The sequence below is a fragment of the Sprattus sprattus genome (assembly GCF_963457725.1).
Source record: "Sprattus sprattus genome assembly, chromosome: 12".
Lineage (NCBI taxonomy): Eukaryota > Metazoa > Chordata > Actinopteri > Clupeiformes > Clupeidae > Sprattus > Sprattus sprattus.
In genome coordinates this window covers 2494198-2506146 of record NC_137910.1, presented here as the reverse complement: position 1 = coordinate 2506146, position 11949 = coordinate 2494198, and the positions used below count along the sequence as shown (strand labels likewise).

General features: G+C 43.7%; 1 protein-coding gene across 1 annotated transcript in view; it reads right to left on the bottom strand.

Annotated features, from left to right (window-relative positions):
- Positions 1-994: 994 nt before the first annotated feature.
- epas1b (endothelial PAS domain protein 1b) overlaps positions 995-11949 on the bottom strand; it is a 46530-nt gene continuing 35575 nt past the window's right edge. The window contains exons 8-16 of the mRNA XM_080848858.1: positions 10770-10917; positions 10285-10490; positions 8249-8439; positions 7031-7153; positions 6174-6658; positions 5671-5767; positions 5008-5113; positions 4672-4815; positions 995-4402 (exon numbers count right to left, since the gene is read on the bottom strand). Coding sequence (XP_080704984.1) covers positions 4251-4402; positions 4672-4815; positions 5008-5113; positions 5671-5767; positions 6174-6658; positions 7031-7153; positions 8249-8439; positions 10285-10490; positions 10770-10917 — 1652 coding nt within the window. The 3' untranslated portion in view covers positions 995-4250. The remainder of the gene's footprint in view (positions 4403-4671; positions 4816-5007; positions 5114-5670; positions 5768-6173; positions 6659-7030; positions 7154-8248; positions 8440-10284; positions 10491-10769; positions 10918-11949) is intronic.

Below are 11949 nucleotides of genomic sequence, written 5' to 3'. Positions count from 1 at the left end.
TGGTGGCAACAACTCTCTGGTTACCGATGCTTTCCTGAACAGTTCGTTTCTTGCTGATCAAAACCTTTCATAGATGACTACTGACATAAAGTTAAGCACAAAATGGTACATTTTTCAGTTTTGGACAAACCATCTCCTTAAGGTTGAGTGTGAGCAACATATATATGCCGAGGATATCATTTCATCACATTCTCTGGTTAACTGCACGAAGCGTATAAGGTTTTAGACTTCCCCTCAGAGGGCACAGAGGCTACAGCTAAGACTGGTGATGGGTCTTTCACAGGGTAGTTGATGCACCATGACTTCCTATGTCTCTCCACACTTACAGTTGAACAGTTTTTCTCTTTAACTATATGATCCTTAGTGCAACCAAACCAGTACTGAGATATGCAAGGCGATGAATAAATAGAGTTCATTTGTGGACAACTTTTGCTTTGGCTTTTATCACTGGTAATTCAAGTAAGATTGCATTAGAGAAATATTCTTTGAGCTCCTGGTTTGATGCTGAACACAAATCCTGTTTTACCTACCTAATGGCCACACTCCTGGACAATAGATTCATGCTGCATGTGGGCAATTTGTGGGCTTGGGGCTCAGTATATTTATACTTGAGTAAAACATCTTGCTATCTGTGTACAGAAGTCTGATCAGATGCCAATTTCTCATCCCCCCTGACAGATACTAATGTGCCCTGCCTCATCCACTTAGCAGAGAACATAAATAAACAACATAAAATTGCACATCCTCTCGCATTATCCGGGTGATATTTTTAATCTAGGTTTTGCATCACTGGGGGGAAATGCTCAAGATTCCATTCACTTTGGCTCAGGGAAAACAAAGAGGACATTTTGTCTTTTCTCTGTCTTTGGATTGAGGCTGTTCCAGCGATGTTTTTTTCATACACTATTTTTTAGCTCGTTTGACACAGAACATTTGTATTTGTAACAGAAATAAGGACTGGGGGGGGGGGGGGGGGGGGCGGGGGGGTGGTATACAAAAAAGAGATTGCTTGATATAAATAGAGAGGAAGAGAGAAAGAGTGACTATTAAAACTTTTGAATATAAGGTATCTGCAACAGTGGGTAGGCTGAGCAGACTCCTCACAGCTTCATGTGGACACATCTTTCTGCCTACCTCTCATATCCCAATGTCTGAAGGCAAGAAGAAAACATCTTGTAGAGCAACAGCTTTATGAGTTATATTAGCTCACCTGCCAACAATACTATAGAGACATTTTGTTCCCATTCAGCATTGTAAGATGCCAACTAAGGCTTCATTTTATCGCTTGGAGTGGCAATTACACATGTTGCCAAAGCAATCATTGAGCTTAATATAGCTGTGACATCCAAATATGTTTGGACTCAACAGAGGGTAATAATGAATTGCCTTGGTAATTTGGCTTGAGAAGAACAGAGCCCCAGGCTGTAATATAGAGCGCTGCCCACGCTTGCTATTTCACCTTGTGTACTGAATAATCCTCAGTGACATTCATGACATCCAATTGCAATTCATCCAATTTTCCAACATCTTAGTCCAATCTGACATGCACGTTCACAGTCAATGCAACGGCTATGCGTGACTGCATAGTGTGCTAATTCCGCGCCTGAAAACCTTTTGAAGTACTTAGACAACTAACACATCTCACCGTTGTCACCAGTGTTGTCTAAACTCAGACTCGGATACTAGTATTAATTATTATAAGATATTTACACGGCCAACATTATTGTATAGTTATGAGGACATTATCTGACTGCCACTAAGGGTTATATTTCATACTTGGCGAATGACGAACATAAGAACATATATAGGACAGGGTTTGGGTACCATGGACTGGTCCATCTATTATTAAAGCAAGACTAACGAAAGAGGGTACAAGTCTGTGGCTCTGAGGGGCTAGTCTAATTGTCATCTTTAAAAAAAAATAAAACCAAAATTTAGGAACTTTTTAAGGCATTAGTTAAACTCACAGTTCAACCTTAAAGACAACCTCAGCCCCCTCCCTCAAAAACAAACAAACAAACAAATAGATACAGTGTATCTAAAACAAACAAACAAATAGATACAGTGTATCTAAAAATAAACAAACAAATAGATACAGTGTATCTAAAACAAACAAACAAATAGATACAGTGTTAATGTGGGCGGATCCCAGTAACACACAACTCGGCTGCTGCTCTAAATCAAACATATCGACTCGTCTACTAAAGTATTGTTAGTTCGGATGTTTCTGTCAACGGTTATCTGTTTGTTTTTACTTAAATGTGATCTTAACAATGTTTGCCTTTCAAAATGCATTAATCTGCTACATGCCTCGTGAGTGGAACTTTTTTCTTATTACTGCATATATAATCTACTGCTTTGTTATTAACAACAACAATAACAACAACAAAATCAAAAGAACAGAATGACAGAAGAAACAGTACTGGCCTGCCAAAAAAAAAGAATAAAATACGATAAGGCTTTTGCATATCTCAAACCACAGAAGAAAAAAGAACAGTGCTACTTGTTGTTGAAACCAGACAGGACTCCGATTTATATCTACTGCATAGAGAAGACAAAAGTACCGAAGCCTACAAGCAATAAAACAGTATTCTTAGACACACTAATGGACATCTCCAATCTACTTTAAACAAATATATGGGTACAGGTCAAAAATGTTTATTTATATATACGTTAAGATAAAGTGGTCACCACAACAGAATATTGATGAACAGTGAGGAAGAGACAGACAGTGAATATGAGATATAGAGAAATAGATGGAAGAAGAAGAACAAGAGAAATAACAAGAAAGAAGAAGAAGGAAAGAAAATGGCCACTTGTTGTGGTCTGGTAAAGGCAACAGGGGTGTGTCTGCCCGTTGAACAAGCTTTCTGTAGAAGTAGAATGAAAGAGAGGAAGTAAGAAAGGGAGTGAGAAAGACAATAAGACAGACAATGAAGAGCAGGATAGAATCCAACAGTCTCAAGACAAGGACAAAAGTTTGGTAAAATAAGTTTCGGACACTGACAAAAACAAAAAAGATATTTATGCGAGAAATGTCCTTGTAACTAAAATAATACAGGTATTTAACTTAGAAGGTAAAGATAGTACAAATAAAACTATTTAGAGACTTTTCTCTGAATAATAAAATGGGATCAGGAGGGTGTCTGTGGGTAAGACAGCAAATAGCCCATGGTTACAAGAGACGTCGTCTCAGTCTTACAGAGATCAGATCATGCTGTGTTTAACTAAATATTCTTCCAGGCTGGCATTAGTCAAAACAACAAAAGACTCATCAGGTACGGTGACCTGTGAGGAACGTATGGTTTAAATTTAGTGTCACCCGTGTTGCTATAATTTTAGCACGGGTGAGAATAATATTGTGTCTTTACAAAACATACTGTTTTGTCTGCTGGCAATTTGGATCAAAATAAGGGCTCCCAAGCACCAACCTCACTTTAAATGAAGGCACAATAATGGCAGATCGCAATCTGTGCCTTTCTAAGAACCCATCCTGCACACACACACACACACACACACACACACACACACAACCGCATTCGCTTGTCTGTTTGAACCCACAGACTTCAAAATGCTACATTTGGGGCGACCACCTTAGAGTGCTAAAAAGAGGGAGGTGGATTATGGAAAGAACATTGAGAAAATCCCGCCTCACCAACACCATATACTGGCATACCTCATCATAAAAAGGAAACATCAAAACATATGTTTGGTATAAAAGTGGCAAAACTGCTAGGGTTTATTTTTCTGTGTATGTGTATCCCCTTACTGCTGCTTTTTTAGAAAGCCTTTTCTTTTCACAGTGAGGGTTATTTGTGTGGGATAAGATGGTGGACAAGGGCTAGGGAGTGATGTAGTGAGAAGGGTATGAGGGACTGATTTGGGACCAGGTTTTGAGAGGCCAGGATGGTATCTGGTCTAGGTGGTCTGGTCAAGGGTCCTCAGCGAGTCGCTGGAAGGATTTGTATTGGAGAAGTGTTGAGGGGCTGGTTTGGGACCAGGCCTGACTATCTGGTCTAGGTGGTCTGGTTTGGGACCAGGTCTGAGTATCTGGTCTAGGTGGTCTGGTTTGGGACCAGGTCTGAGTATCTGGTCTAGGTGGTCTGGTTTGGGACCAGGTCTGAGTATCTGGTCTAGGTGGTCTGGTTTGGGACCAGGTCTGAGTATCTGGTCTAGGTGGTCTGGTTTGGGACCAGGCCTGAGTATCTGGTCTAGGTGGTCTGGCCTGGGACCAGGTCTGAGTATCTGGTCTAGGTGGTCTGATCTAGAGCCCTCAGGAGGTCGCTGCCCTGGAGCAGGTGCATTCTTCCCTGGAGGGGGACGTTCACCTCGCAGTCATAGCGTGTGAGCTCGGGCAGGCAGTAGGACTCAAAGGAAGGGCCCACGAGACGATTCACCATCCCTGCACACACACACACACACACAAAACCAATTACCTCTTGGCAAGAATTCCAATCTGGGTGTGTAATATTTTGACATTTTAGATCTAAATTAGAAAGAATAGGACCAATAAACACTTTTTGAAGCATTTGCTTCAATTATCTAATCCAGTGGATAACACTTAAGTCAGGGCATAATACACTTGATGTGTTAATATCTTAACATTACATCTGTGTGTGTGGAAAGCATCTCTTCATACATGTCTTCATATATCTGTGAAATGTGACTTACCCTCTGTTTTGTGTGGGGGCAATATGCTGTACTCTCTGTAGTTACAGCACTGTCCGCTGTTCTTTGACATGCATGTTTGGCTACAGGAATACTGGGTCTTCCTGTGTTGATGGTCAACAAAATCTGACAAGCCCATACCTTTATCTGCGAAGGAGAGAGACAGAAGGAAAGACAGAGAGGGAGAGAGGGGGAAAAAGAGGGAGCCAAGATTTGAAAGAGTCTTGTGTAAGTGTTATGAGCCGGGAAACTACTGAGATGATTTAAAATGTCTTTAGAGACATCAGAAATTCCCTTTGCCAGATTTCTGTGAAGAATGTCACTTTTGAGACATTGTACCTGATAGGGCGCTGGAGCTGAGACACTTCCTGTCCATGGGAGCATAGCCATCACTCCGCATCCTCTTCCACATCATCTCAGAGGGTTTACTCTGCTGCATGTCCTCCTGTCACACACACACACACACACCGCACACACACACACACACACACACACACACACACACACACACATACACACACACATACACACACACACACACACACACGTACACACACACACACACACACACACACACACAGACACACAGACACACACACACACACACACACACACATATATTTACAACACCCACAGGAGGTACATAAAAGATCTCATAACAACTCACAAGCAACCAAAGAACCACAGAGCATATAATTAACACTACGATCTACATCTATGTCTCCTGTATATCATTAACACTAAAATCTATAGTCTTGTGTCTTGTGTATATAATTATCACTAAGATCTTCAGTGTTGTGTCTTGTGTATATAATTATCACTTAGATCTTTAGTCTTGAGGCTTGTGTATATAATTATCACTAAGATCTTTAGTCTTGTGTCTTGTGTATATAATTATCACTAAGATCTTTAGTCTTGAGTCTTGAGGTTGTGTGTGTGTGTGTGTGTGAGTCTTGAGGTTGTGTGTGTGTGTGTGTCGAGGTTGCTCATTGATGATCTCACCGTGGCCATGTGTGTGAAGGAGCGTTTGATGCTGTTAGCCAAAGCCAGGCGGGCTGGGCTCATGTCCCTCTGGGCCTGGACAAAGTTCTCCATGGACCTGCCCACAGACATACACACATGTATAAACTACCATAACAACACAACATGAGGGTCACTCTACTATACATAAAGATGCAAATAACAGTTGCCCTTTCTTCTGTTCTAACTAGTTAGAGGTTCTGGGGAGGAGCTGTGGGTTAGAACGCTGTTCCGGATCTGTTCCTAAACCAGCTAAGAGCTGGGGAGTGGAGAGTGACTGAGGTAGACTTTCACAATTTTAAAGATAAAGGATCCTCATGGGTTCTTCAAATAACTCACAATAAAGACCCTTATTGGTTTTAAAAAACATTCTTTGTGCCTTGCTGCTAAAACCTTGATTGATTGATTGATTGATGGAGGGATGGAAGGATGGATGGAAGGATGGATAACTAAACTGCTGTTTTGAAAATGTCAAGTTTGCATACCTTTGCCTGTACATAGGCATCTGATTGGTTGGCATCATGTGGCGCAAGAGTTGATTGGTTGCCATGCCGTCCATCACGGTCGCCTTGGCAACCTGGTGTTGGTAGTGTAATGGAGGGTCTGGGGGCCACTGCAGATTCTGACGCCCGCCCAAGGAGGACAGAGGGGTGCTGGCCGGAACATGGTAAGGTGGCAGCGCGGAGGAGCCCCCACAGGTCATGTTGGGCCAGGAGCCCATGGTGCCCGCGCCGGATGCCCGCTTGCCTGGACCCGTGGTGCCCATCGTGGGCTGGTAGTGGGCTGCTGGGCCGGTGGAGAGGGGCTGGAAGAGGCTGGCGATGTTGCTGAAGCTGTGGTGGGCCGAGCCCAGGCCTGCTGCCTCGCTGGCGGGTGACTCCTCAGGGCAGATGGGGTGCAGCTGGAAGTCCTCGCCGTCCATTGGGATGTAGGGAGCCAGGGTCTCCAGGTCCAGATCACTCAAGTCAGGCTGAGGCAATCAGGGAGAGAGAGAGACAGATAGTTGGACTTTGTATACTGTGTGTGTGTGTGTGTGCGTGTGAGTGTGTGTGTGTGTGTGTGTGTGTGTGTGTGTGTGAGTGTGTGTGTCTGCGTGTGTGCATGTGTGTGCTTGTTCATGTGTGTGTGTGTGTGTGTGTGTGTTCATGTGTGCATGTGTGTGTGTGTTCATGTGTGTTTGTATTCATGTGTGTGTGTGTGTGTGTGTGTGTGTGTGTGTGCGTGCGTGTGTTCATGTGTGTGTGTGCTTGTTCATGTGTGTGTGTGTGTTCATGTGTGTGTGTGTGTGTGTGTTCATGTGTGTGTGTGTGTGTGTGTTCATGTTAGCTCAGTATGTCTGTACCTCTGTAGTGGCAGTGGCCTTGGTCTCCTGGGGGTCCAGAGCATACATCTTCTCTGTGAGATCCGCCTGGGAGCTTGTCAGGTCGCTTTCCACAGTAGCATAGCAATCACCTGGGCTGCTTGGCTGCAATATACAGAGTAGTACATGTTATCAAATACTATACTACCCAACACACTCACACAAGCAAGATAGTGACACATTCTCACAAATACAGGCCCATACACAGACCAAACCCTCTCTCCGTTCTTCTTGAAGTGCACAGCAACGTCATTATCTGTATCTGTACACACACACACACACACTCCCACACACACACACACACACACACACACACACACACACACACACACACACACACACACTCATTATCTGTATCTGTACACACACACACACACACTCCCACACACACACACACACACACACTCCCACACACACACACACACACACACACACACACACACACACACACACACACACACACACACACACACACACACACACTCCCACACACACACACACACACACACACACACACACACACACACACACACACACACACTCCCACACACACACACACACACACACACACACACACACACACACACACACACACACACTCATTATCTGTATCTGTATACTTCATCATCCTTCCTTCACTCATGGTGCAGCCAGACAGTTACTTCTCGCAAATGTATGACTTTATAATAACAGACATCTGAAATTAAGTTTTTTCTCCGAATATTACTCCTGGCTCAAGCTACGTAATTAAAAAATAAATCATGGTGTTCATTTTCACTGCTCTGCTGACGACACCCAGCTAATATGATAATATTGTGATTTCGTGTTTTTTCAATCAAATCTATTGTTATTATTATTGTTATCATATTTGCAGGGGATAAAACACGTTAGTCCACCTGCAATGCAATATGAGCAGGATATGCCTAGGCTACATGATGAGTCACATCCCTAAAACACACACACACGCACGCACGCACACACACACACACACACACACACACACACACACACACACACACACACACACACACACACACAGGCACACAGACACACACACACACACACACACACACACACACACACACACACACACACTGACACACACACACACACACACACACACACACACACCGCACACACACACACACACACACACACACACACACACACACACACACACACACACACACACACACTCACTGTGGAGCAGCTGCTCAGGCTGGGAGTGGCACTGCCAGGCGGGGGTGCCTGTGGCACGCAGAATGTTGGGGTGGCAGTGGGCACCTCAGGGGTGCCAGACGTGTGCCCATCACTGAGGAAGGGGTGCCCGGTGGGACGGGGTCTGGGGGACATCTTACTGAACAGCTGACGCTCCTCAAACTGGGGGTGACCTGGAGGTCAGCGCAGACCAATACAACAGGTTACATCATACTGTATTACATGACACATTAAAACACACCTGTTTAGGCAGGCCTATAACCTGTAAAGGTCCTGCCAACTGAAGTTGTTGCTCTGCTGCTATTCTGCTTTGTGCATTTTAAAAATATTTTTTAACTGTATTATTCACTGTATTATTCACTGTTGTAAGGCGACCTTGGGTTTCTTGAAAGGCCCCCTATAAATAAAATGTATTATTTTTACTATTATTATTAATATGATCAAAAGATATGCCACATTATACAACATCATACAACATAAATATGAAATAATAACAGCATAATACATCAAATCCCACTACAAGTGAACAATCATAAATTAATTTAACACCATATAAATTAGAACATAACAGGTGATTAACAGGAGAACACAACATTGTTCATTATTTGTTACATACACGGAATCAGGTATCATCTTATAACATCTTACTATATTTGTTCATACAGAATCATGTTACATCATAGCACATGATTCTGTCAAAAGTCACAAGCAATGCAGAGAAGATATGCATTATTAAATATAATTCAAATATTATATAATTATAGAGCGTAACTCAAAAAGGAGAAAAACTGACTGCTTTTTGTGTGTTTATTTGCCTGTGTGTGTGTTTGTGCTTGGGGGAAGGGTTGTTTACAAAAGACTGTATCTCATAAGGCTTTCCACAAAAAAGCCATTTTGAAGGTTATCGGTCAGAGCCAAACAAATTCCTCATGACATCATAAGACAATGTGACCGGAAGTTCACAAAGAGCCAAGCATTAACTTTTAACTTTGAAAGCATTCCAAAACAACGGAACAAAGCTTGACTTTCAAAGAAATCTCGTCAAAGAGATTAAAAAAAGATCATAGTGGGGGTATGGGTAGCATCACAAAATGCCTGTTTTTCTCCTTTTTCAATGTTGTCCACTGATCCACTGTCTCCTTTTATATCGGTTTTAAATGTTCCTCTAAATGATAAACACGCTATTTCACAACTCCATTTTCCTTTCCTTCCCTCTTTGAATAGTTCACGTAAATTCACATCAAGAGATGACTAGCTTTTCACTTTGCCTGACAGATTTCAACTGTTGATTTTCCCCACAGCACCTCCATAATGGCAAATCAAACCTGGAAGTTCTCTCTAAGCTGAAGAGCTCATTATTTCTTTACCTTTAAGCATTAAGAAGATTGTGTCAAATTAAACTCTCCTTCAGAAGAGACGGTATCTTTCCTTTGCTCACACACATCGAGTGGTGTCACATTTCTCAGGTAAAGATTTAAATCCCTTAACACTTCTCACTCCGTTGTGAAGGGGCCCTCCGCAGTGAAGTTCACTTCGATGAAGTGGTAGGGTGAAGGGAAGATAAATGGGACGGGGCCTTACCCTCCCTTTCACCTCCTTACACAGGCTGATGGTGGTGTCATTTTGCCTAACTGATTTAACTGATTTGGAATCCCCCAGAAGGTACCCTAGGAGATGTCGCCTGTGTATATAATGTGAAGCGACAGTGGTTCAGGTGGAAGAGAAGTCGTTTAGCAATAGGTTGCTAGTTTTACCTGTCGAATCGTCCTTGAGCAAGACACTGAACCCCTAATTGCTCCTGATGTGCAGTGTGACATCAGTGTAAATGTAAAATGTGTATACATCCTTGTAAGTTGCTTTGGATAAAAGCGTCTGCTAAATGACTAAATGTAAAAGTAAATGTTCTCACCGAAGTACAGGCTAATGGTGGTGTCATTTTGCCTAACTGATTTAACTGATTTAACTGATTTGGAATCCCCCAAAAGGTATCCTAGGTGACGTCGCCTGTGTCCACTCACCGAAGTCCAGGCTGATGATGGTGTCCCCTGGGGTGGGGGCCAGCTGGGTGAGGTCCTCAGGCTCCTGCTTGAGCTTGGTGAAGAGGCCCTCGCTGGGCTCGACCGGCACAGGGCCCACCTGGCTGAAGAAGCTGCTCATGTGGTGGGTCTTGAACAGGGACTCCGTCTGGTCCATGGAGAGCACCATGGACTTCTCCTCAATGTCACTGCAGAGGGGGGGGGGGGCAGAGAGGGGGCAGGCAGTTAGTATGTTTGAGTATGCATAGGCGGACGGTTGAGTGGTGTCTATATTAAGCAGATGTATTTTTCTTTCTTTCTTTCTTTCTTTCTTTCTAGCCTTCAGGAGCTGAAGCAGAGTGTACTGTATGTGTTCTTGTGTACAGTGTCATTATTAAGCAGGTGCATTTTGCTTTCTTTCTTTCCTGCCTTCAGGAGCTGAGGCAGAGTGTCTGTGTCTGTGTCTGTGTGTGCAGTGTGCGGCTCACCTGAGGACGTAGTTGACACAGACGATGCACTGGGGCTGAGAGTTGCGGCTGTTGTAGATAACAGTGCCCTGGGTCTCCACCCACACGTACCCGCCATGCTTGGCCAGCATACGGTACTGACCACTCACAGCCTGGCCCTTAGTGCACACTACAGAGGGGAAAGGAGAGGGAAAGAAATATGTATTTTGTATATATGTACTTCTTTTCTTTTTTCCTCTTCTTTCCTGGACAATTTTGCCCAATGTTTTTGTCATACCAACAATTGAATAGAATTGAAAGAAGGCTAGGAAAGCGAGTGTAGGAAAGAAGGAGTGAAAGAAATAATTAGAAATAAATGCAGAGAAAGAATTGCAAGAAGTGATAGAGGTATTAAAAGAAAAAAAGAGAGAGGAAAACAGACAGATGTGAATGATCTGATGGGAGTTTTTTTGTAAATTGGACATCTAACTAGCCCTGGCTGTCTTTCTCTCTCTCTCTCTCTTTCTCTCTCTCTCTCTATCCCTCCCTCTCTCTCTCTTGCCTTCTCTCTCTCCCTCTCTCTCCCTCTCTGTCTCTCTCTCTCTCTCTCCCTCTCTATCTCTCCCTCTATCTCTCTCTGAAATGGGTCCAGTGATAGCGTCTCTCTCTCTCTCTCTCTATCCCTCCCTCTCTCTCTCTTGCCTTCTCCCTCTCTCTCTCTCTCTCCCTCTCTCTCCCTCTGGAGTGGGTCCAGTGATAGCGTCTCTCTCTCTCTCTCGCTCTCTCTCTATACCTCCCTCTCTCTCTATCTCTCTCTCTTGCCTTCTTTCTCTCTCTCTTTCTCTCCCTCTGGAGAGGGTCCAGTGATAGCGTGGGAAAGCTGTGGGCCCAGGGTCAGAGGGTTCGTCCCGAGCCGGTCTCGACCCGACCTGCTGCATGTGCAACTCAGCAGGCCGGTCACGTTGCCATGGAGACCCGGCAGTCCTAGCTGGCCTCCGGGAAAAAGGGAGCCGGACAGAGAAAGTATTCTCTGAAGGGACGCTAAAAGTGTGTGTTTGTGTGTGTTTGTGAGCGTGTGTGTCCGCAAAAATCATGTGTAGCTGGTAGCTCTCACTTAGTATGAAACAGCTGACTGATATACGCACAAGCAGATAACCACAGACGTCATACAGAACTTCCCATATTGACTTATTGACTGGTGTGAGTTAATACACACAGCCAG